Source organism: Nicotiana tomentosiformis, chromosome 2, assembly GCF_000390325.3.
Source record: "Nicotiana tomentosiformis chromosome 2, ASM39032v3, whole genome shotgun sequence".
In the NCBI taxonomy this organism is placed as follows: Eukaryota; Viridiplantae; Streptophyta; class Magnoliopsida; order Solanales; family Solanaceae; genus Nicotiana; species Nicotiana tomentosiformis.
This window is the reverse complement of record NC_090813.1, coordinates 187,702,596-187,729,821: the sequence shown is the minus strand read 5'-3', so window position 1 is coordinate 187,729,821 and position 27,226 is coordinate 187,702,596. Positions and strand designations below refer to the sequence as shown.

General features: G+C 37.0%; 2 protein-coding genes and 1 long non-coding RNA gene across 8 annotated transcripts in view; 2 read left to right on the top strand and 1 right to left on the bottom strand.

Annotated features, from left to right (window-relative positions):
* Positions 1-7,548: 7,548 nt before the first annotated feature.
* Positions 7,549-21,302, top strand: LOC104113338 (uncharacterized). 6 transcript variants are annotated; one of them, XM_070196455.1, is made up of 5 exons: positions 7,559-7,853; positions 8,365-8,521; positions 8,650-8,785; positions 8,877-9,001; positions 20,494-21,302. In XM_070196455.1, the coding sequence occupies exons 2-5, from the start codon at positions 8,495-8,497 to the stop codon at positions 20,533-20,535; spliced, it is 330 nt and encodes a 109-aa protein (XP_070052556.1). In that variant the 5' UTR covers positions 7,559-7,853; positions 8,365-8,494; the 3' UTR covers positions 20,536-21,302. The 6 variants fall into 6 exon arrangements, 3 of the variants coding, with proteins under 3 accessions (XP_070052556.1, XP_070052555.1, XP_070052554.1); XM_070196454.1 differs by having other exon boundaries at positions 8,311-8,521; XM_070196453.1 differs by having other exon boundaries at positions 7,559-8,521.
* Positions 21,303-22,405: 1,103 nt separating this feature from the next.
* LOC138906788 (uncharacterized) lies at positions 22,406-22,898 on the bottom strand. The gene is made up of 2 exons (XR_011414443.1): positions 22,765-22,898; positions 22,406-22,688 (listed from the first exon to the last, which is right to left on the bottom strand). It is a non-coding gene; the product is annotated as an uncharacterized lncRNA (long non-coding RNA).
* LOC104086825 (uncharacterized) overlaps positions 22,686-27,226 on the top strand; it is a 301,759-nt gene continuing 297,218 nt past the window's right edge. Inside the window, 3 exon segments of the mRNA XM_070196456.1 lie at positions 22,686-23,141; positions 23,327-23,401; positions 23,796-24,016. Of these exon segments, the coding sequence (XP_070052557.1) occupies positions 23,843-24,016 (174 nt within the window). The 5' untranslated portion in view covers positions 22,686-23,141; positions 23,327-23,401; positions 23,796-23,842.

Here is a 27,226-nt window from a genome sequence, read left to right as displayed (position 1 = left end):
GTTGTTTATCTTATTTGGCATTTGTGAGGGATGTTAGTGCCGATGCTACTACTATTGATTCTGTTCCGGTGGTGCGGGAATTTTCGGATGTGTTTCGTGCAGACTTGTCTGGCATACCACCCGACAGAGATATTGACTTTGGTATTGACTTGGTGTCGGGAACTTAGCCCATTTCTATTCCACCATATCATATGACACCAGCTGAGTTGAAGAAATTAAAGGAGTAGCTTCAGGAACTCCTTGATAAAAGGTTTATTAGGCCTAGTGTGTCACCTTGGGGTGAGCCGGTGTTGTTTGTGAAGAAGAAGGACAGTACTATGAGAATGTGCATTGATTATAGGCAGTTGAACAAAGTTACAATCAAGAACAAGTATCCTTTGTCATGTATTGATGATCTGTTTGACCAACTTCAGGGAGCGAGGGTGTTCTCCAAGATTGATTTGAGGGCTGGGTATCACCAGTTGAAGATTCAGGACTCAAATATTCTAAAGACAACATTCAGGACCCGTTATGGTTATTATGAGTTTCTTGTGATGTCTTTTAGGCTTACCAACGCCCCAACAGCTTTCATACATCTGATGAACAGTGTGTTTCAGCCTTATATCAACTTGTTTGTTATTGCATTCATTGATGATATCCTGGTGTACTCTTGTAGCTAGGAAGAGCATGCCCAACATCTATGGATTGTGTTGCAGCGGCTGAGGGAGGGGAAGCTTTATGCCAAGTTCTCCAAGTGTGAATTTTAGCTCAGTTCAGTGGCATTCTTGGGACACATGGTGTCCAGTGAGGGTTTTCAGGTGGATCCGAAGAAGATAGATACGGTTCAGAGTTGGCCTAGATCGTCCTCAGCTACGGAGATTCAAAGCTTTCTCGGCTTGGCCGGTTATTATCGTCGCTTTATGGAGGGTTTCTCATCTATTGCATCGCCCTTGACCAAACTGACCAAAAGGATGCTCCTTTCAGGTGGTCGGATGAGTGTGAGGAGAGCTTTCAAAAGCTCAAGACTGCCTTGACCAAAGCTCCAGTTCTAGTTTTGCCATCAGCTTCACGCTCTTATACAGTGTATTGTGATACTTCTCGAATTGGCATTGGGTGTGTGTTGATGCAGGAGGGTAGAGTGATTGCTTATGCTTCGCACCAATTGAAGCCTTATGAGAAGAACTATCTTGTTCATGATTTGGAGTTGGCTGCCATTGTTCATGCGTTGAAGATTTGGAGGCACTATCTCTATGGTGTGTCTTGTGAGGTATTTACTGATCAGCGGAGTCTCCAACACTTGTTCAAAAAAAAGGATCTAAATTTGAGACAACGGAGATTGTTGGAGCTACTAAAAGACTATGATATCACCATTTTGTATCATCCAGGGAAGGCTAATGTGGTGGCTTATGCCTTGAGTAGAAAGGCGGTGAGTATGTGTAGTCTTGCATTCATTCCCGTTAGGGAGAGATCTCTTGCAGTTGATGTTCAGTCTTTGGCCAACCAGTTCGTGAGATTGGATATTTCGGAGCCCAGTCGGGTTCTAGCTTGTGTGGTTTCTCGGTCTTCCTTTTATGATCGCATCAGAGAGCGTCAGTATGATGATCCCCATTTGCTTGTCCTTAAGAAAACGGTTCAGCACGGTGATGCCAGAGATGTGACTATTGGGGATGATGATGCATTGAGGATGCAAGGCAGTCTATGTGTGCCCAATGTAGATGGTTTGTGTGAGTTGATTCTCTAGGAGGCTCACAGTTCGCGTTATTCTATTCATCCAGGTTCCGCAAAGATGTATCAGGACTTGAGATAACATTACTGGTGGATGATAATGAAGAAGGACATAATGGAGTATGTGGCTCGGTGTCTAAATTGCCAGCAAGTGAAGTATGGGCATCAGTGACCAGGTGGGTTGCTTCAGAAATTAGAGATTTCGGAATGAAAATGGGAGTGGATCACTATGGATTTCGTTGTTGGGCTTCCACAGACTCAGTGGAAGTTTGATGCAGTTTGGGTGATTATGGACAGGCTGACCAAATCAGCTCATTTCATTCCTATGATAATTACCTATTCTTCCGAGGAGCTGGCTCGAGTGTATATCCGCGAGATCGTCAGGCTTCATAGTGTAGCGGTATCTATCATCTCTGACCGGGGCACGCAGTTTACATCACGGTTCTGGAGGACGTACAACATGAGTTGGGTACTCGAGTGGAGTTGAGCACATCATTTCACCCTCAGGCGGACGGACAGTCTGAGCGCACTATTCAGATATTGGAAGACATGCTAAGCGCTTGTGGATTTTGGGGGTTCTTGGGATCAGTTTCTGCCACTCACGGAGTTTGCTTACAGCAACGGTTATCAGTCGAGCATCCAGATAGCCCCATATGAGGATTTGTATGGGAGGCGGTGTAGATCTCCGGTGGGTTGGTTTGATCCTGGTGAGACTAGACTTTTGGGTACATACTTGTTTCAGGATGCTCTGGAGAAGGTTAAGGTGATTCAGGATAGATTGCGCACAGTCCAGTCTAAACAGAAGAGTTATGCGGATCGGAAGGTTCACGATGTTGCATTCATGATTAGAGAGCGGGTCGTGCTCCGGGTGTCACCTATGAAGGGTGTTATAAGGTTTTGAAAGAAGGGCAAGCTGAGCCCGAGGTTTATCGGCCCATTTAAGGTGTTGCGACGCGTTGGGGAGGTTGATTATGAGCTTGCCTTACCTCCCAGTCTAGCAGGAGTTCATCTAGTATTCCATGTTTGTATGCTTCGGAAGTATCATGGTGATTCGTCTCACGTGTTGGATTCCAGCTCAGTCCAATTGGACAAGGATTTATCTTATATTAAAGAGCCGGTGGCGATCTTGGATAAGCAGGTTCGAAAGCTGAGGTCGAAGAATATTGCTTCTGTGAAGGTTCAGTGGAGGGGTCAGTCGGTCGAGGAGGCGGCTTGGGAGACCGAGCAAGATATGCGCAATAGTTATACTCATCTTTTCACCACTTCAGGTATGTCTCTATACTCGTTCGAGGACGAACGCTTGTTTAAAAGGGGGAGGATGTAACGACCTTGCCGGTCATTTCGAGAGTTGTAACCCTGTTTCCCCATTTTCTACTTCTTTTTTGTTCTACAACTACTATATGACTTACCGGGTTAGTTGTTTTGGGTCCGGAGTGAATTCAGATAATTTAAATCTTAAGCTGAAAAAGTCAACCGGATGTCGATTTATGTGTAAACGACCTCAGATTGGAATTTTGATGGTTTCGTTAGCTCCATTGGGTGATTCTGGACTTAGGAGCATGTCCGGATTGTGATTTGGAGGTCGGGAGTAGAATTAGGCTTGAAATAGCGAAAGTTGAATTTTTAGAAAGTTTGACCAGGGGGTTGACTTTTTGATATCGAGGTCGGATTCCGATTCTGGAAGTTGTAGTAGGTTCGTGGGGTCATTTATGATTTGTGTTCAAAATTTGAGATTAATCGGACATGATTTGATAGGTTTCGGCGACGTTTGTGAAATTTGGAAATTTTAAAGTTTTTTAGGCTTGAATCCATGTGTAATTGGTATTTTCGATGTTGTTGGAGGTGATTTGAAGATTCGATTAAATTTGTATGATATTATAAGACTTGTTGGTATGTTTGGTTGAGGTCTCGGGGGGCCTCGGGCTGATGTCGGGTGGTTAACAGACTTGGAATATGATTTGAGAAGTTGCTGAAGTCTGAGAGTTGCTGGTGCGACCGCACTTGCGGAGAGGGGACCGCAGATGAGATGCTGCAGGTGCGGCAGGTTGAGCGCAGGTGCGGAAAGGGGTGGAGACCAGAAGGGGTCGTAGGTGCGATGGTTTCTTCACACCTGCGATAGTGCGGATGCGGACCATGGGTTGCAGGAGCGGAGGCAGCCAAAGTTAGTCATTTTCGCAAGTGCGTCCAGATTTTTCGCACTAGCGGGCGCGCAAGTGCGAGCCCAGGCTCTTGAGGTGCGAAAGTGCCTGGGCAGAACCTATATCAGCGGGGTCCGAGTTTTTTGGCTTCATTTCATCATTTTGAGCTCGGATTTAGATATTATGATAGGGGTTTTCAAGTGGAATTCTTGAGGTAAGTTCCTTGTCTTCATTTTTCTTCATTAATTATGTTTCCCCACTTATTTCCCACCTAGATGGTATGTTTTTGAGGTGTAAATTAGGGATTTGAGGCTAGGGATTTGGAGAGTTGGTTTTGAGGATTTGAATGACCAATTGGTGTCAGATTTTGATGAATTTGGAATGGTTAGGCTCGTGAGTGAATGAGCTTTCGAATTTTTATGACTTTTGTCGGATTTCGAGACGTGGGCCCGGGGGCCGCGCTTGGGCTGATTTTGAATTTTGGCTATAGTTTCGTATTTTTCTTTTGGAATTAATTCCTTTAGCCTATATTGATTGTAATAAACTGTTTGTGGCTAGATTTGGGACGTTTGGAGACGGATTTGAGAGGCAAGGGCATTTTGGAGTAGAATTTAGCCCGGATTGAGGTAAGTAACACTTTCAAACTTGGTTCTGAGGGTTTGAAACCCCGAATTATGTATTATGTGATTGGTATTGAAGTGACGCACATGCCAAGTGACGGGCGTGCAGGCGTTCACCGTGAGAATTATGACCCGGTTGACTCCATGGCACCGTATAGTGGTTTTATCTTGTTGATATCCGTGTTTTCATCATGTGATAAAGTAATTGAACTGTCACTCATGCTAGATATCATGTCTAGGCTTTATGCCGGTACTGTTGGGACCCATAGTGGTTATTTCTTGTTGTTGTCTTACTGATTTCATTGATATTTCATACTCAGTCATATTCATTCATTTCATATCTCATAGCACTCTCTGTTGTTATTTATTGATGCATCATATCATTATTTTCGAGCTAGTATCATGACATTGTGAGCCCGTGAGAGAGAGACTGGAGAGATTGATGACTGAGTGATGCCGAGTGCCTGATTATGAGTGACATTTATGGGACCGGGCTGCACGCCGCAGTGGTGATATTGATTTATGATAGTGCTTGGGCTGAAGGAGCCCCTCCGGGGTCTGCACACACCCCCAGTGAGCGCGGTTGATATTATATGGAGATGGATCTTCTCCACAGGGATAGATTGGCCTTCCTCGGTACTAGGTGACTTATAGTCAGTGATGTAAATGTTGTGGGATGGATCTTCCCTGGGCCATATGGGCCATATACGATACCGAGTGGTTGATTATTTGAGAGTGTGAACTTGGAGATGGATTTTCTCCACAGGGCTGGATTGGCCTTCCTCGGTACTGGGTGACTTATAGTCAGTGATGTATATGTTCCGGGATGGATCTTTCCTAGGCCGTATGTGCCATATACAGTACCGAGTGGTTGAGTATTCGAGAGTGTGAGCATATGAGGCTGTCAGCATGGTGCATCACATACATCATTGCATTGGCATGGTATAGGTTGAGGAGTTATATATTTTTTCATATCTTTAAGATTGATCCATTTTAATGTTTTAAGATATCTCCTGAACTTGAAAGCATGTCTACATTTCTGCATTGTTATTTTCTGTATTGAACTGTGCCGGTTGAATTCGTCACTACTTTCAGTCCACAGTTTGGGTTTGTTACTTACTGAGTTGGTTGTACTCACGCTACACCCTGCACCTCGTGTGCAGATCCAGGTACTTCTGGTTATGGCGGCTATTGATTGAGGAGATAGGATCTCAGAGACTATCGATGTAGCTGTATGGCGTTAGCAGGCCTTGACTCTCCTTCATTATCTTTATCTGTAGTTCAGTTTTTACTCCTTAGACATTGTAGTAGACTGTATTATGACATAGATGCTCATGTACTTAATGACACCCCGGTTTTGGGAAGGATTGTATCATATTTTGGATATTTCTGTTTTCAAAAGGCTTTTTCCTTAATAATTAAATTGCTTCCGCTTATATTTTAAATTTGTTACTGTGTTGAGATAGTTGAGTAGCGGCTTGCCTAGTTCCACGATAGGTGCCATCACGATGGTTGGTTTTTGGGTAGTGACACTTTCTTCGCACCTGCGGACAATGGTCCGCTTCTACGCAACCGCAGGTGCCACCCCGTCTCTCGCTTCTGCTCTTCTCTCGCTTCTGCCTATCACAGAAGTGCCTTCGCTTCTGCGGAGTTTGTTCCACTTCTGCGACTCTACTGGGCAGCCCCTTTGTTCGCTTCTACGAGTCCGTACCTGCGGTCAGTCCCTTCACAGGTGCGATGACACCAGAAGTTGCAAATTTCGGAATTTGCCTAAGTCCAAAATTTGATCCGATTTCGATCCGAATCACACTCGAGGTATTCGGGACCCCGTCCGAATATACCAACAAGTCCTAAAACATCATATGAACTTTGTCGAAGCCTCAAATCACATCAAACACCGGTAAAAATACGAATCATGTCCCAATTCAAGCCTAGTAAAACTAAGAAATTCTAACTTCTACATTCGATACCGAAAACATATCAAATCAAGTCCGATTGACCTCAAATTTTGCACACAAGTCATAAATGACATAACAGACCTATTCTTATTTACAGAATCGAATTTCGGCCCCGATATGAAAATGTTTCCCTCGTCAAACTTCCAACTTAAATTTCTTTTTTTCATCATTTCAAGCCTAATTTAACTACGGACTTCCAAATAATTTTTCGGACACACTCCTAAGTACAAAATCACCATACGTAGCTATTGAAATCATCAAAACTCTATTCCGGGGTCGTTTACACATAAGTCAATATCTGGTCAACCTTTTCAACTTATGCCTTTAACTTAGGAACTATGTGTCCCATTTCACTCCGAATCCAAAACCAAACACCCCGCCAAGTTACAACACCACGATATAGCATTGAGGAAATATAATTTAGGGGATCGGGGTTAAAGTATTCGTAATAATCGGCCGGGTCGTTACAGTATATTTCATATTAAGAAAAAACCAAAAAAAATAAAAAAAATCGATAAAAATCGAATCGATAAAAAATTGACTTAATTGGTTTGGTTTGGTTCCAATATTTGAAGAACCGACTTACTTGGTTTGGTTTCTTTTTAGGGAAAAACCGATCCAAACCGAACCATGAACACCCCTAATTACGAGTAGAATCGGGTTGGTATTATTAGGGTCAAGTTTGTGGATAGGGGTTTCAATTTGGTGGGATAATCTGATGTGGCAGCTGAGATGGAAAAACAGTTTGAGGGGTCATCTACCACAGTGGACGGCCGTTAGGGTTAGGGGTAATTTAAAAAGGATTGTTAATGGTACGGACTGTAATGGATGAAGAGCATAATGGGGGTTAGATGTAAACAATAAGCGACAATAAAGGGGCAATTTTGGACCTTCTCTCAATTTTTTAACTCGATTTCAACTACAAATTTTGACTCCAAAATCAATGCATCCAATCTTCTCAAATTGTGTATATTGTCTCGATACTATGTATTTTTTGATAAATTTCAACCATACTCATTGATACTATGCAATGTCACTTTTTCAGACTCCCCAATAGTAATAGGTTCACATAAAATGAAATAAATGAAGTATATAATTAATAATTCATAAAATTTGTTAAGATTTACAAACAGATGTATCAAAAGTGCACATGTCATTTAACTACAGATTTAACAAATTTCGTCAATGTCACACTCAGAAGGATCAAGATAAGGAATTGATCATAAAAGCGCAAAAATTCCCTAACAACTATAACTAATTCCTATACAACTGGATTTTGAAATCCCCACATGACATTCCTCTCGCTGCATGCAAGTGCAAATCAATGGAACGCCTGGAACGCCTGGAAAAGATGAGGAAGGATTTGGCGCGGTGGGACTATGGAGTGTTCTATTATCAAAAGAACAATTATATTAAGTCCCACAAACAATGCGGTGAGTTGGGTCTTGTTAATTCGTTTATGAGGATTTGCGAGCAAATAAAGGAGCATATGGCCACCGATGAATATGCTTCTCTCTCTCTTTAATTTTCCCAAATCCTTGAACGAATCAATGATACTCTTGATTTTTGGATCTTTTGATCTGTAATTTTCTTGGGATTTTTCTATTATTTGGTTATAGTAATGAGATTTTAATTATTCTTGTCACATCACCATAACCATTATAGACCCATTTGTAAATTTAACTTAAAGCACTCCCGGAAAAGAAAATTACACAAACATATACTTGCATTTCTTACTCAAATTTTTAAGACTCGGGGCAATTGGTTAGATCATTATATCCTCCGTTTTCTTCTTCTAGCGTATATGAGTTCCAAAATTATAAGGAGATGACTAGTGTGAGGATCTTCATTTGCAAATTCTCACCTCTGATTAATTATATATTCGTTTAGGAGTTCTCTTTGGAAAATGACTCCAACACCCTTGGGTGATGCGAAATTATACAGATTTAACGATTTGAAAGATATGATTGAAAACGTTGACTGGGATATTGCAAAGTTTATGCACGGGAGATTGTACAAAAGGTGTCATTCGCGATGACAAAGGCAGACAAGTGCAAAACGTTACTATCAAGACATGGGATTTCTTTTTTCCAAGCCAGAGGTACTATGGTGACCATCCATACAGGTTTTGTGTATGTTACATATCGGATCCCGTTTCTCTTTCTATCTCTCCCTCTCCCTCTCTTTCTATCTGAGCATTTGTGGCTAAACAATTTAGAAAATTTGCAGAATGAGCTTAAAATATTGACGGATGATAACCGGCATCCCAGTTTGATGAAGATAAAGGGGTTCTGTTTTCAGGAAACACTTGCAATTGTGTATGATGAAAAACCAATTATGTTTTTGTCGGAGGAGCTTCTTTTTGGTATTAGAGCTACTCAAGAAAGCTATAGTTTGTTACTAAATAAATTTACTACTTCTGTATGCTCTTGATGGGTCATTTGTACCTTTGGGAGGCATTGACTTTGGATTGCGTGGTAGAATAAAGGTGGCTACTCAACTTGCAAGCCTCATTGCGTGGTTGCACAAGAGGCGATTTACAGTCCGAGCAATCAAACCTTCTGGTATAACGATTGACGAGGTAACAGAACCTCCTTAGTTACTTGTTGACGTTTTACTATTGACTGTTCAATTGGCCTTCAACATAAAAGTGTTTGACTTTAATTACCTTGCTCCTATAAGGGAGGATAATAAAACGGTGTACCCCCTTATTTATCTACTCAACCCATATTCTCCTGAGTTTGTAGATGGTGCGTCTCTGTGACTTCTTTTTTCTTATTTACTTCAATGTTTGTACTGCTAGTGAACTTAGCTGTGAGGGATTATGGTCAATGACATCTCTGTTTTATTAACTTACTAGTGTTCCACGTGTGTCCTGAATTTTGATTTTTTAAAATTTTAGAAATAAAAAAAGATTATTAATTATATTATATTTTTAAAGTTTTGTTATTTTATGATGCAACAAATTTGGCAATACAACTATACAAGGAAGAACATTACACAAAAAAACTATACAAGAGGAACCCAAGCTAACGAATTCACTAATTGCCTTTACTTTATGTATCGTGACATCCACGAAACATCAGAACTCCTGGGGAACCTTTAGAAAGGAGGACGCTCAGCGAATCTGTAAAAATTTTAATTAAATAAATCAACAACAAATATTCTAACTAAGCTTATTCACATATTTAAGTCAATTTAAATACAACAATACTTAAATAGCAACAAACAAATTTCCAAAAAGAATTTACAGGGAACTTCTTTACAAAAAGAAAAGGAGCAAACATATATATCGATCCTCATAGTAGTGAGATTGAATTGTCTCTTACTCAAACAAGTTGTTGGATCAATAATTACTACTCCCTCAAAAGTACACAACTCCATCAGTCCATCAAAACTATTTCTTCTATAACATTAGTGATGATTATTAAAAATAAAAGTACCTCAAAGTATCAAACAGCCACCTTTCAAGACTGATGTTCCGTTAATTTAGTATCTAGGAAGAGGGAACTAATCAAATTTTGTATTCGACTTCAACAGGTCCTCAGTAAGATCATACAAAAAAAAGACAAACATTTTTATGCATTGTCAAAGACAACCTCTTTGTATTTATGGGGACAACACAAAGAAAGATAATCATATGCGGCCCGGGAAGAAAAGGCAAAATTACATGGACGATCATAATATTTGAGCATGTGATATAAACTTTAGAAACGTAATTAAGTATTACTTTTAATTCAATACAATTATGAGACTGTAATGCTAGTCTTTTCATTTGCGAGTAATTAATTTTAGTTATTGCAAAATATTTGAATTGAATGTCTAAAGCATTAAACTACTATTGCTTCACTTCTAATTCACCCGGTTCACTTTTAATGTAGTTAATAATTAAAAATTATGTAATGGAAGTTTTTTTTCTTCCGGGATCGTTGCTCGGATTTTAAAAGATATTATTTTAAATCAACCTTGAAGGTAAGATCATCCTACTTGATTTTCACCTAATAAGTATAAACTTTTTAAGATGGTACGAATAATATTGGAATATGTGTGAGATGAGTTACACTAAATTTAAGGAAGGAAATAAAAGCTCCAACTTAGTTGTTGAACGTAAGAGGATTATATATATATCATTTGAACAACTGATGTTAGTTACTTAAATAGGATTGACATACCAAATATTTGACTCGATAATTTTCTTGCATTTTTATATTTCAACAACATGTAGTTTACATTTGAATATGAGCAACATCGGCTATGATTGCAAATACTTCATGTCGAGAAGTTTTCCCTTGTCTTTAAGAAATTGTAGCCTTTTTGCTTTTACAGTCACATATATATATCGAGAAGTTGTTGTCGAATAAAAGTAGTAAGTTGTACGAAGTTGCACAGAAATTCGATCAATATAGGTCTTCCATTAGGATGGCTAGTATATCATAATCAATTTCATATTGTATGAAATTGTAAAGTTGGGAAAAAAGAGAGTAGTTATTTGTTATAGAGATATTTTATAGATACTAACATGAAAAGGTTTTATTGATATCATTGTTGTCCGTACAAGAGCCCTTTGTCCGATTCAAGATTATGACTCCTTTCATCTGTAAATTTAACAAAAAATATTAGTTGAATTGCATAAATTATATAATTATATAAATATAACACGATAATTATGTGTCAAATCACATCCATTCCGCACCATGTAGACAAATATTTTAAGAAATTTGAACTTCTAGTTTATCTATTAAACTTGCATTGTAACAAAAGATGGGTTAAAATTGATCAAATAATAAATGGCGCAATACACTTCTTAAACGAGGTAACTAAGTCACTAATACAGATAAATCATTAATTATTTTGTTCATAAAGAAAAAGAAAAGGGAAATATTGCTTCTAAACTTTCAAGTGAAACATTCAACTTGAAAAAAGAGCCAAAACAGGGGGAAAATTACTTTAAAAGGAAAACAAATAGTGAAAAAAGAAAGAAAATGAAGCAAAAACGTTAATTAGCTAATAGATAATTCTACTAATCTTCAAATGATCAGGTCATCTAGGGAAAGTATAATAATTTAGCAAATACTTACTTCTGGAAACGTGAAGTGCATATTTGCCAAGGATACGCCAGAATGAATTTTTAGGGGAAAAGAAATTTTTGACATAACAAAAGAAATGTTATTATTCTGTATTGCTATAATAAACAATTAAACTTTCTGAAAAAATAAAACAGAAAGTTAGTAATACTTGTTTAACGAAATAGATTTTGGAAAAACAAGAAAACAGTATAGGAATAAATCTAGCCCACTGAATACACAGTGTGTCCTTAAGGAAATTATTCCCCTCAAGTACCCGAGGTGCTGGAATATATCCTCCCAGGATAGAACGATTTAACTCACTAGTGTATAGGTACCAAAACTCTGATGAACTGCGAACCACTCAATGGTCGTAAAATACACTGGAAAATATTGTGCAGAAGAAGAAGAAGAAGCTCAGAAAAATTCGTAAGGAAAGATTCTGGGATTCAAACTCTATTTATAGAGTTGATGGCAATGTTTCTGAAAAGGTTTGCAACCTTTCAGAAACAGCCATGGCTGTTGAAAAGGGGTGTTTGAAATATTGCGGAAAAAATATATTTAAAATAATTCGGGAAAAAAAACGGGCCTGACCGAACCGGGTAGCAGGTCATGGATTATTCCGGATTGAATTTTTCGTTATTTATTTAATTAATTAATTAAATAATTAAAAGAAATTTTGTCCAAAAAGATTAATCAATCAATCGATCTTTGACCGAATCCGAAATCCGAAATCCGAAATCCGAATCCGAAATCGAAGCCGAAGCCGAAGCCGTAGCCGTAGCCGTAGCCGAGCGAGCGATGACGACGATGACGGCGCGAGGCTTGCCTTTTTATTAACTCTTTAAGAGTTAGAAGAAGAGCAATTATATATATACCCATCAAAAGCCTTTTCTTCCTCTGATATGGGACAATGTCCCTTTTTCAAGGGAAACTCAAATATTTTATTTTTCCTCCATTTCTCATTCACCCTCTTTAAGCTACACAAGCTTAAAATCCCAACAATCCCCCACATGAATGGGGAATCGCTATAAAATAAAGGAATGCACGGACACGTGTGTGTTTTACATGCAAGAATTAATTGCATCTGGATAAGTAGGTTTCCCTTTGAACTTTCCGTAGTGAACTTATATCGGATATACTCGGTCAATCGGTAGATTTGATATCTTTGAACCGTCAAGCTTTGTTGTATACCTAGACAACATAAGTCACAAAATCAATCCTTAACCATCTATGGTTCTCACGGTTGTATTCGTTTCAGCCATGAACACCGTCTGGTTTCATGAGTGCTTAGAGAATGGGCCTTTACTTTCATTCCCCTTGAAGCGGCTTACACTTCACACTCACGTAGGTGATTTCTAAATGTGTAATCCTATAGACACACTATCTGATCATATCCTGCCAGACTTAGCAAATCATTAAAAAATCTTTAAGTTTTGTTGACTCATCAAAAAGCCTTAATGTTTTACCTCGATTTCTGAACATTGTCTTCATCACGAGAATGGGTTGAGTTATTTGACAATATTGAACCGACATTCATAACTTTGTTTGATCTCTTTGAACCTAGCTCGTGGGATCTCCAGTCTGCTAGGTAGAGTTACCGTCATGATGACTTGTCCTAGACCTTAACCTCATTCCCTTTGATGATCTTTCAACTGCCTCTCTAGATAGGCCTTTTGTAAGTGGATCCGACATGTTATCTCTTGACTTTATATAGTCAATTGTGATAACACCACTAGAGAGTAGTTGTCTAACGGTATTATGTCTCTGTCGTATATGACGAGATTTTTCGTTATACATAACGCTCCCTGCCCTGCCTATTGCCGCTTGACTATCACAATGTATACAAATAGGTGCCAAAGATTTGGGCCAAAATAGAATATCTTCCATGAAATTCAGGAGCCATTCAGCTTCTTCACCAGCCTTATCTAAGGCTATGAATTCAGATTCCATTGTAGAACGGGCGATGCACGTTTGTTTGGATGATTTCCAAGACACTACTCCACCCCCAATTGTGAAAACATATCCACTCGTGGATTTAACTTCAGATAATCCAATGATCCAATTTGCATCACTATATCCCTCGATCACGGAGGGATATTTGTTATAATGCAAAGCGTAATTTTGGGTATGTTTGAGATACCCCAAAACTCGTTTCATTGCCATCCAATGTATGTGATTGGGATTACTTGTAAACCGACTCTGTTTACTAATAGCACATGCTATATCTGATCGTGTACAATTCATGATATACATCAAACTTTCCAATACTCTTGCATAATCCAATTGTGAGTCACTTTCACCTTCATTCTTTTGAAGTGTATAACTCACGTCAATTGGAGTCTTGGCAATTTTGAAATCCAAATACTTGAACTTGTCAAGTACCTTTTCAATGTAGTGAGACTGTGATAATGCTAGACTTTGTGGAGTCTTGTGAATTCTGATTCCTAAGATCACATTAGCAACTCCTAAGTCTTTCATATCGAATTTGCTAACCAACATGCGCTTAGTAGAATTTATATCTGCCATGTTTTTGCTCATTATCAACATGTCATCAACATATAAACAAACAATGACTTCATGACCTGGAGTGTTTTTAATGTAAACACATTTGTCGCACTCGTTAATTTTAAACCCACTTGCCAACATTGTTTGGTCAAATTTGGCATGCCATTATTTGGGTGCTTGTTTAAGTCCATAAAGTGACTTAACAAGTTTGCACACTTTCTTTTCTTTACCAGTTACCACAAAACCCTCAGGTTGTTCCATGTAAATCTATTCCTCTAATTTTCCATTTAAGAAAGTTGTTTTAACATCCATTTGATGGATTTCAAGACCATACACGGCCGCTATTGCCACTAACACCCTAATAGATGTTATCCTCGTTACTAACGAGTAAGTGTCAAAGTAATCAAGGCCTTCCTTTTGTCTATAACATTTGACAACAAATCTTGCCTTATATTTATCAATAGTGCCATCAGCTTTCACTTTCCGTTTAAAGATCCATTTCGAACCTAAAGGCTTATTTTCTGGAGGAAGATCTACCAATTCCTATGTATGGTTATCCAAAATTGATTGAATCTCACTATTGACTGCCTCTTTCCAAAATACTGAATCAGAAGATGACATAGCTGCTTTAAAAGTTTGAGGCTCATTTTCAAGCAAGAATGTCACAAAATCTGGTTCAAAGGAAGTAGATGTTCTTTGACGTTTGCTACGCCTTGGATCTTCTATACTTGGAGTATTTTCCTTTGGTTCTTCCCGAGGTCGTTTAGGTCTTTCACTTAACGACTCACATTTAGTTTTATACGGATAGATGCTTTCAAAGAATTCAGCATTATCTGATTCCATTACCGTATTAATGTAAATTTCGGGATTATCAGATTTATAAACCAAAAACCGACATGCTTTACTGTTTGTAGCATATCCAATGAAAACGCAATCAACAGTTTTTGGTCCGATTTTATCCCTTTTAGGTAAAGGAACTTGTACCTTTGCTAGACACCCCCACACTTTGAAATATTTCAAGTTGGATTTTCTTCCTTTCCATTTTTCATATGGAATAGATTGCGTTTTGCTGTGGGGTACTCTGTTGAGTATTCGGTTAGCTGTAAGGATAGCTTCGCCCCATAAACTCTACGGTAATCCGGAACTTATTAATAAAGAATTCATCATTTCCTTTAATGTCCGATTTTTCTTTCCGCAATTCCATTGGATTGAGGTGTGTAAGATGCAGTAGTTTGATGGATAATTTCATATTCCGAACATATTTCTGCAAATGGAAATTCATATTCTCCACCCCTATCACTTCTAATCATTTTGATCTTTTTATTCAATTGATTCTCCACTTCATTCTTGTATTGCTTAAATGATTCAATTATTTCATCCTTACTATTAAGCAAATAAACATAACAATATCGAGTGCAGTCATCAATAAAAGTAATAAAATACTTTTTCCCACCTCGAGATGGTATCGACTTCATATCACAAATGTCAGTATGAATTAAGTCTAAAGGATTTGAATTCCTTTCAATAGACTTATAAGGATGTTTTACAAATTTAGACTCAACACATATTTGATATTTTGATTTATTACACTCGAATTTAGGCAACACTTCTAAATTAATTAACTTCCGCAAGGTTTTGTAATTGACATGTCCTAAACGAATATGCCATAAATCATTTGACTCCAATAAATAAGAAGAAGCTGCAGTTTTATTCATACTGTCAACAACCATTACATTTAGTTTGAAGAGGCCCTCTGTGACGTAGCCCTTTCCAATATACATTTCATTCTTGCTTACAACAACTTTATCAAAAATAAATACACATTTGAATCCGTTCTTAACAAGCAAAGAAGTAGAAACTAAATTCTTCCTAATAGTAGGAACATGAAGAACGTTGTTGAGCGTTAACACCTTGCCGGAAGTCATCTTCAGGAATATTTTTCCATAACCTTCAATCTTGGCTGTTGCAGTATTTTTCATGGAAAGCTCTTCTTCGGGACCAGCAGTAGAGTAAGTCACAAATGCTTCCTTGACAGCACAAACATGTCGAGTGGCTCTAGAGTCAATCCACCACTCCTTCAGATTTTCAACTAGGTTGCATTCCGAAAGCATTGCACACAGATCATCAATGTCATAATTTTTCTCCACTATGTTGGCCTGTCCCTTCTTCTTATACTTTTTCGGGAGACGACAATCAGGGGCTTTGTGACCGGTATTTCCACAATTATAGTAGCTGCCCTTGAATTTCTTTTTGTTCTGCTCCTTAGTCTGTCCAGAAGACTTCTTTCTCTTCTTACTTTTTGGAGCAGTCTCCTCAACGATATTAGCTCCCATGATCGTTGAATTTTCACGAGACTTCTTCTCGGCTGTTTTGTTGTCTTCCTCAATCTTGAGACGAATTACAAGATCTTCCAACTTCATTTCTTTGTGCTTGTGCTTAAGATAGTTCTTGAAATCTCTCCACGAAGGAGGCAATTTTTCAATCATTGCAGCCACTTGAAATGCCTCATTCACGACCATATCTTCAGCAATAAGGTCATGAAAAATAAGTTGAAGCTCCTGAACTTGGATTCCAACAGTTTTACTGTCTATCATTTTATAGTCTAGAAACTTGGCAACCACGAACTTCTTCAAGCATGCATCTTCAGTCTTGTACTTCTTCTCAAGTGCATCCCATAATTCTTTCGAAGTATTCATCGCACTGTACACATTGTACAAGTCATCCTCTAAAGCGCTTAAGATATAGCCTTTGCAAAGAAAATCTGTCTGCTTCCACGCCTCAACAATTATGAATTTCTCGTTGTCCGGCATGTCCGCAGCAGGCACTGGAGGTTCTTCACTAGTGAATTTCTGCATACCAAGTGTGGTAAGCCAGAAGAACACCCTTTGCTGCCATCTTTTGAAGTTAGCTCCGGAAAATTTCCCCGATTTTTCTGCCGGTGGAACAGCAGTCCGGCTTGACGAGGCTATCGTCGTTGCCGCAATAGTCGCAGAAGAATTTTCGTTATCAATTGCCATTTCTCACTGTAAACAACAGAAGAGTTCAATTAATGGCAAAATCAGAACAGTACACAATACTGTTATTAACAAAAAAAATAGTATGTATAAAAACCGAAGTTTTTATATACTGTTTTACAGAAAAACGATGAAGTTTTTATGTTCTTCAAGTCGTCTTACGAATTTCAATACTCTGATGAAGTTTTTATATCTTCAAATCAGAATAGTAAAATTCAGAAGGAGTAGAAAACCACACAGGTTTTAATCTCCACAAATAAAATACAGAATATAAAAAAAATATAATTTCCTTAAGATTGTTATTATTCTGTATTGCTATAATAAAAAATTAAAATTTCTGAAAAAATAAAACAGAAAGTTAGTAATACTTGTTTAACGAAATAGATTCTGAAAAAACAAGAAAACAGTATAGGAATAAATCGAGCCCACTGAATACACAGTGTGTCCTTAAGGAAATTATTCTCCTCAAGTACCCGAGGTGCTGGAATATATCCTCCCAGGATAGAACGATTTAACTCACTAGTATATAGGTACCAAAACTCTGATGAACTGCGAACCACTCAATGGTCGTAAAACACACTGGAAAATATTGTGCAGAAGAAGAAGAAGAAGTAACTCAGAAAATTTCGTAAGGAAAGATTCTGGGATTCAAACTCTATTTATAGAGTTGATGGCAATGTTTCTGAAAAGGTTTGCAACCTTTCAGAAACAACCATGGATGTTGAAAATGGGTGTTTGAAATATTGCGGGAAAAATATATTTAAAATAATCCGGGAAAGAAAATCAATCGATCTTTGACCGAAGCCGAAGCCGTAGCCGAGCCGAGCGACGACGACGGCGCGAGGCTTGCCTTTTTCTTAACTCTTTAAGAGCTAGAAGAAGAGCAATTATATATATACCCATCAAAAGCCAATTCTTCCTCCGATATGGAACAATGTCCCTTTCCCAAGGGAAACTCAAATATTTCATTTTTCCTCCATTTCTCATTCACCCTCTTTAAGCTACACAAGCTTAAAATCCCAACAAGAAATAGTGATAGACAAGGTGGTATGCACTTTTATAGCGGAAAGAATTTAAATAGACTCTGCAAAATTGTAACTACCATGGAAGAAGAAACAAAAATGAAACGGAAAAAGGAGTAATAATTGAGAAATTTTAATTACTGGCTGCATTAATTATAGGTAGATGAACAATTATCCATCTTTAGCCACTTTAATGTGATAATGAGTAATCATTTTGTGAAAAATCATTTTTTTTCTCAAAGACAAAATAGTATTTCAAATTTTAAAGGATATTATCGTAATTCAACTTTTGAAGGTAGGAGCTTCCTACTTTTAGTATTCCTACTTTTAGTATAATATGATTATCTGAACCAGTTATGCTCCAACTCTGTATGTTATAATCCTTTAAGAAAAGTGGTTAGTATGACTTGTGAAAGAAGAAATTTTCTCTGTATTTGTTAATAAGCCGATGTACTGATATATACATGTTAAATTTTAGAGCGCTTCAGGGACATTTGTGTTTTTCTTGTCATAAAAAAATGGATCTTATTGCTGTTGTTAGTACATCAAAAGGCTGCAAAAGAAAAAACTGAAACAACACAAGTATGTCCACTATCAAGTATATAAGGACTATGAAATCTAGAAATGTTTCAACTTGATGTACGTAATTCGTTCTACACCAAGAGGAGTAAAAATGTATGCAGCTGACCTTAATCTTCAGAGTGCATTTGTAGTGGCCTTTGAAGCATCCAGGAACTCTCTCTCTCTGTGTCAATAAATGTAAGTAAGGATAGTCCTGAGTAGTGGCGGAGGCAGGATTTTCGCTAAGGGGTTCAAAAAAAGAAAAAGTTAAAAATAAAAAAGGACTGTGGCCAATAGGAATTGAACTTGCAATGACCTCACAAAGATTTTAAACCCCCTTGACCACTGAGCTATGCTTTTTGGTTGTCACGATGAAATTCAAAATATAATATATAGAGGCACAAAATGAATTTTTTTTTTTTTCGGTATCCCTTGTCATATGCTCTCCGTACGTTTTGCGTTACCTTTGCAGTTAGTCAAGAGCGTTAGTTTTGTTGGCGCTATCTTCTCGTGTGTAAGTGGACCTAATATCTGTGTAAACTTTTTGTAGTAGCTGAGAATTTCATAATGGCGCTATTTTGCTTTTTCTCATCATTTTCCTTCGACTTATCTATGTGATTGCATGATATCTTCTATGGTCATTGGTCATGTTTTGGGAAACTGTGTTTCTGCCCCCCTTCTTTCATTTGTAAGTATCCAGACTTTTGTCTCCTAGGTATTTCTTCATAACGTCTTTCAGTTTCATTTATAAATTTTCCGTTGATTCGAGATCTTCCTCCCAGGTTCCTTCTCCCAACATTTGATGAAACCCTTTGGTCACTTGTTCTTAGATTTGAAGTAGGAATTATTTCTTTCCTATTCCCTATATTGCAGTAATATAGGTGAATTGTCAGAGGCGAAGAATAGGAATCTGTCAATTCTGAAATTGATATTAGAGATATCTCCTTTGGCTCAAGTGATGTTTCATCCAAATAAGAAGGGATTTTGGGGGGGGGGGGGGGGGGTGAGAATGGGCAACTAGTTTCAGGTTCTCTGCACAATCAGAGAATTCTAGCATCAATATTGTTACTCTGTTGTTGTTCCTTCTCTCTGCAGCAAACCTTTTGATATTAAAGTCACCAACACCACACCAACACCCAGCGACCCATAACTTTCGATGTGGTGGAGTAAAAACTTATGTGTAAAAATTATTTAAGTTAAATAAAAATAGATATGAACCCATAACTTTAAAAATAAAATTGATTCAATGCTAAAAACTTGAAAAGTTGAACACATAGAATTTAAATCCTGGATCCGCTTCTACGTGGACTAGCACATATGCCCCTGATTGCGACCATTTGTTTGGCGTCTTCTGTTGTCAATTTTCATGAATAGGCTTGACTGTTTGCTGAGGCGCATGACGGCATACTCAGAACGGTGTTTCTCTCTCTTCCTGAAGCATTAGGAGATTGAGAGTGGTTTTCATAACTGGTCCAAGAGTTCCTTCTTCAATCTCCAGTAAAGAGAGATCCTCTACTACGACCACTTCTTTCCATTATCTCGGCCATCTTAATCTGTATTCAAGTTTCCGTCAAAGTCGCAGGTGGAAACTCTTTTTGAATCTTCAGTGTCTATCTCTATTCAATTGCATCAGTGATGGGATGTACTGTTATTCATTCATGTTGTGGTATTAGAGTCCTTGAATATTTGCTGAATCTTGAGTTGAGATCATCCGACTGATTTTTATGTGTAAAATCATTCTTTTTTATTGTCTAATAAGTTACAGACATTACATTACTATGGCTTCTGATCCATGAAGGTGGTGCTCAGTCTTTAAAAGCTGATGTATACATGTTCGGTATTCTACTTGTGGAGTTGTTTGCCAATATCAAAGAAATTCTCACTCCACACTACTGTTGGATTCAGGAGCAGCTCCAAGGTGGAAACAAGTCGACAGTGAATAAATAACTTCTCCAAGATGATGATGATGATGATGATGGTGAGCTAATGGCTAATAGCATCACGACTATAGCAGCGAAATGTCTGGATCGGACAAGGATCCAATGCACGCGCAGATATGGAGAATGTCTTTGATCACTTGTCCAATTTGTTAAAGGGAGCAGGGAGGGGGGGAGGGACAAAGAGGAAACCGATTGAGTTGAGTTAAAGTCTAGTTGCACTGTCGAGGTTGCAGTTCGAAGCCTTGTTCGCGGTTGCTGAAGCGTTAACATTAGTTAGCTCTGGAACTCAGTAGATTTTCTCTTAACATTTTTTTTTCTGCTAAGCTATTTGGAAAATTTGCAGAACGAGCTCGAAATACTAACAGATGAAAACTGCCATTCTAGTTTCATGAAGTTAAAGGGGTTCTGTTTTCGGAAAACAGTTGCAGTTGTGCATATGAAAATCCAACTATTTTTTGTCGTTGGAGCTTCATTATTGTATTGGAGCTATCTTTTTATGTGGCATACTTTACCTTTTTAGTCTGTACCTCAGATAGAATGACACCTTTTATATATTTAGAAACAATTAATTCTAAATTATCCCGGGATTATAGTCCTGGAATTATAATCCCTAAACTAATTTATCCCACTTGGAAGGTCATTCTTTTCCTTTAATTGGCAGTTGGGACTTGATGCAATTTGCACAGTTGCAATAATATTGTATTGCTTTTAAATTGTATTTGCACTGATCTATATAAATTGCAAAAAGAAAAAAAGGTTACTCCATTTTATGTAGACTATATATACTTTTTCTTTTTAGTATGTTTTCAAAAACACATTTTTATATCATGAAATCATTTAATTTTAAAACTACACCTCCAAATATGAAAAAGGATAGCATGATGCACAAAGCATTTCACAGTTACGCGCAGGGTTCAGGGAAGAGCAATCATGACTCGAACTTATAATCTATAGGTCACATGGAAATAACTTTATCGTTGCTCCAAGGGCTCCCCTTCTCACCTCTAAATATGAGTTCCGTTAAAAACCATCACAATTTATCACATATATAAAAAATGCTTACTTTTACCAAACTTAAAGAAACAACTCGGAAGTATATTCAAGAGACTATTTCAAATTTAATGCCCAACCATTTTTTTGTCATTTTTCTACCTAACATCAATGATCTGGTGCCCTTATCCCCTTACCTCTTCACACGAATTTTCAACTTCTTATCTCAAGTTGTTGGTTTGTTGCCATATATCTCAGATTTTTCATCTTCAACATCAATTAAAAAGGTTAGTCAACCATGGTCTTAGCCTCGATTAGCTAAACAAAGTTTTTTAAACTGAATTTTTATGTATGGTTGTATCTGCAAAAATGTTTTCTGCATTGACTTTCTTCTGTTTCAAATTTGGCGTCCAATCTTTTGTCATTTTCTACCTAACATCAATGATCTCACCTTCACCCTAATTTTCAACTTCTTATCTCAAGTAGTTGGTTTGTTGAAAAGGGGAGAATTCATACATTATACATACACAAAAACAGAGAGGAGCAACCATTACATAATCTGTGTTGACTCAGTATATATCTCAGATTTTTCAGTCTTCAACATCAACTAAAAAGGTTAGTCATTTAGTCTCTAATAACTTAAGAAAAGTGTGTTTAATTTTGGACAAAAAACAATTACTACTTTTTATGCATGGCTATATCTGCAAAAATGTTTTCTCCTATATATGCTTCTTTCTTCAATTTCTTTGTACTCTTACTTCTTTCTCCTGATAATGTTTATACATCAGATCATGGAAAGAGGAAAACAAATTGACAGAGAAAGAGAGAAAGGGGAATTAGCAAACAATTTTAATAAGTATAATTTAAAAATATTAAGATGTTGGAAAAAATAAACAAACTTAATTATTCAGTATTCAAATCCAAGTACATCTATGTTATATTCATATCCATACATTCTAATCTTAATAAAACAAACAGCCTTTAAGATGAGCTGAAATGAAACGACACGGTCTGCAATAATTCATATAGTCGATCTCAACTTACTTGGGATTAAAATCTCATAATGGTTAGTAGTTATATGATTCTCTTCATCCATTGAGAGAATTCATCACAGCTTGGTGTAGCATGCCTAATAAGGACCTGAAGTTTGCCGTTTTTTCGAGGAAAGTCCTGTCAAATCCCAGAAACTACAACATTAAAGACTGTATCGGACACTAGAAATATGGCAAAAAAACAAGAATTGCACCTCATTGTGCTGCACTAGCCACAAGAAATAGACCAAAAATAGCAGAAACTATATAAGCTGCACCTTCAAATGTGAGTTCCCTCTATCTCTTTTTATTTCACAATTCTGTTTAAATCTAACCATCACAATTTATCAATTTAATGCCCAACCACTTTTTGTCATTTTTTTCTCCCTAACCTCATGATTTTGGTGCCCGTATACCCTTATCTCTTCTCCTCCACACGAATTTTCAACTTCTTATCTCAAACTGTTGGTTTGTTGAAAAGGGGAGAATTCATACATACACAAGAACAGAAAGAAGCAACCGTTCCATACTTTCTGTTGCCTCATTCTAAATCCATTTCTCAGATTTTTCATCTTCAACATCAACTAAAAAGGTTAGTCAATTAGTCTCTAATAACTTAAGAAAAATGTGTTTAACTTTGGTACTCGGATGGGGAAATATTCTTCAAAAAACACTTACTTTTTATACATGGCTATATCTGCAAAAATATTTCTGCTATGACTTTTTATGCTTCTTTCTTCAGTTTCTTTGTATTCTTACTTCTTTCTCCTGATAAAGTTTATACATCAGATCATGGAAAGAGGAAAACAAATTGACCGAGAAAGAGAGAAAGGGGAATTAGCAAACTTTGAGGTATGTCATAATTAGTTTGTGCTAGTAGTGTTGGTTTGAGGTGTCATATGTAGTGATTATTTACTCCTTTGCTTAATCACCTCTAATTCCTTTACTTCACCTCATACTTACACACAAGCACGGATCCCTTTCTTAAAACTAATGACTTAATGTTACTCTTCTAAGTCCTTATATAGAATGAATAACTTAACAAAGAAAAAGAATGATCAGGATCAGATGATCATAAGAAATATTAAGAGAAAGGGAAAATGACAAAAAATCGAAGCAAATCGCCAACAATGATCAGGAACAGATGATCATAAGAAATATTCATTCTTTCTTCACTGCAAAATAATACTACAAATATAGGGATAAAATTTGATAATGGATCCAATGATTTGTTATGTACGTGAAGGGATATCAAGTGAGTTACGATCAAGCGGACTCGATATTGGTGGAGCCATGGGGAGGCAATACGGTGAATCAGAATGGAATTACAAGTTGAAAAGTCCCATTAAAGAAATATTGATTGCTCATGGAGATATTATAGATTCCATTATGTTCAGAACCGTTACTGAACAAGGTACTACCATAGACTCAGCAAAGTTTGGTGGGGATGGAGGTCGAAGAGACAAGGTAAGTCCAAAAAATTGTGGTCGACATATTTATTTCTCATGATTGTCACCTTTTTCTTCTCAAGTTAAATTTGTGTCATGTCATATCAATGAGCTCAAATTATGTAAAACATTATTTATTAAGACAATTAAACTAGTAATGGCAGATTCATTTATCTTACAGCCTTCAAGTTACCTTCAAGTTACCTTATCAGGCTCTTGATATGAAAAATCACGTTATAGCTCAACTTAATATGATAGTGTAGCAACTTTTTGCATTTCCAGTGTACACAACGTAAAATCTATAGTTAGATAAGCATCTGTCAAGTCAAAGATGTGAATGCACTTGTTGCTTCATATTTAAGTTTGCCGCTTCCTTTGCTGTCACGACCCATTTTATGAACAAGCCGGGACTGGCACCCGATCACTAAACATGACCGAGCGAACCATCTGTGCTTATCAAATCTACTATAACTTCAAACTTTATATGCCACAAGACAATACTGTAACCAAATACTTTTAATTAATTTAAATATCTAAAATAAACCAACTCCAAAACTTTATTCGTAGTAACCAATGAAATACTGCTAAGTTATTATCAAAACATCTGAATCTTAACCCACCGACTGTGTCTATGAAGCACCTACTGATAAACTGGCGTGCTCAGAACATGAGATTTCCTGGCCAGTTCTCTAAGTAAACAAAGAAATAGCTAAGTAAAGATGACTCTAAGGAATACTCCACGAACAAAAGCGGAGCTCACCAATAGCACTGGAAGAGAGGGAAGTCCAAACTCGTAGCCTGCTCGCCTGCAAAACCGGTTCCTACATTGTACCGCAGACCAACGTAGGTTCCCAAAAGAGAACGTCAGTACCATCCATTGTACTCAATGAGTCTCAACGATAGGGGACGAAACTTTAGTAACATATACTTTACGAGCAAAGATTCTAAATGCATGTAAAACATAAAGCTTATAAGAACAGCTCTAAAATAATTGCATAATAACATTTTATGAGTATTCTAAAAGAAATTCTTTTTTTTTCTTTCCAAAAAATTAAAATACTTCACTTTATACTTTGGGTGTTCCAACTATCATGACCTATTTTTGTCTTAGTCACCGTGTGATCGGCACGGGTTCGATCCCAACCTAATCAAATAGGCCCAATCCACGAGGTGCCACTCACTTCATGGTTCTCAGCGCTCATGTATCATACCTTAGCATGACTAAGTAAATTCTCAGCAACGGGACCCTTGGCTCGTGTGCTCCCTACTTGGGCACAAGTAGCTTCAGGAAGTCAACGCGTTGCTTAGGACCCTCGGCCTGGACGATGATCTCTTCTCAGAATAAAGGATACTCCCAAAAAAATCTTTTCTTTCTAAAACTTCTTCTTGTGATTTTTCAAGTCTAAATCTTTTCTGGGACATCCTATACATACCCATGCTGGTATCTTTAAATGTAAAGCATGGCATAAGAATGAAATAAACATTCAAAAGTATTTCTAAAGATTCTTGCTTCTTCATAAATTTTCAACATGAAAATGGCATATAAGAATAACACCAAAATATGAAAATTTATGCACATATATCATAATAAATCATTTAAACTTTTGCTAGAACAATTCTATGTTAATAGGTATTCACTCGCTCCAATTAAGTAAATATAAACTTTTTTAAGTAATTCATCAAACACCTTGTATGCGTGTTTTTGTGAGTTAAACCATTTTAGTAAAGGGTTATATCAACTCACCTCAAAACTCCTTGAGCCAATACGTAGGCCCCAGTCTAATTTATACCCGTCAAATAATTGATTCTACAAAAACCAGTGTATTTTAATTAATTTTTAAGTTTCATACCTAAGCGTGGAATTTACTGTTGATATAGAGGAAGAAGGGAATTAGCTATTCAATTCTTTCCTATTACCACTGTAGAATAATTGACAATAGAGAATTTTATATACCTGAATTTAAGAATTAGTGATCGGTAAATAACCCTAGAATTTTATTTTTTGATGTCTGCGTGCCTTGCGTGAACAGAACAGTGTTCTGTTTCTATTCAATTCTTAAAGCCCTTTGTTCCTTTGCCTTAAAGGGCTAAGGCTTGTCACACTTTTGCCTGCCAGGAGCCCTTTATGGGCTTAAGGCTCACGTGCCCTTTTTCTTTTGTTTTTCCTTTTTTTTTGACTTAACTAGTATTTAATTATACCTATTTTTAATAATTAATAACATTAAAATTATTAATATTCCCCTAATTGTATATCCAATTATTTATAAATAGAGAAGTAACTCAAAATTAATCACAAGGGTTTAAATCCGTAATAGAAGTATAATTTAAGATATAAAAAAAATTAAATTATATTTTATATTTAGCGTGTCTTGAAACTTTTATATATTTGAGGAGTGTTACAATCTTCCCTCCTTAAAAACATTCTTCCTCGAATGTTGCTAGGGCCTTATTCTTAAGCTAACAATCATTCCTTAGGTCCTTGAACCCCTTAAGTTTTCTTAGCACTACTCACTCTTCTAAGGGACTCAAAATTTTGGCTAACTCCCTAAATTTTCAAATATTTTGGCAGAGTTTTCCTTGTAAATTGGACTATCCAAAAAAAATATCCATGTCACAAATACCACAACTACACCAACAACAACCAAAAAATATACCATAACAGGCCATTCATAGGCACCATATACAGCTCATAAATTAATTACTCACACTCCGACAAGGAGGTACCATAATAACTAACAAGAATCTAAAGCACAACATTTTAGCAATAGTAAATCACTTTAATGAGTTAAATGTAATCTGGCATGACACTAAATTATTAAATAACTAAATATACTCTGACAAAAACTAAATTACTTCAACAACTAAGTATAATCTAGCAAAGACGTAAATACATGCTAACTTGTATTTAATAAATAAAATATAAATGCAAAACCAAACTTAGGTTCACATACCTTTTTCCTCAAATAAATATGGATATTTCTTCCTCATATATTCCTCGACCTTCCACGTAGCCTCTTTTGAATCATGATTACTCCACAAAACTTTTACCGATGCTAAATCTTTTGTTCTCAACTTTCTTACTTGCCTATCGAGAATTTCTATAGGTACCTCTTCATAAGTCAAGCCTTCTTTAATTTCTATGGTATCGGCAGGTATTATATGCGACTCATCATGAATGTACTTTCTAATCATAGATACATGAAAGACAGTATGAATAGAGGACAACTCA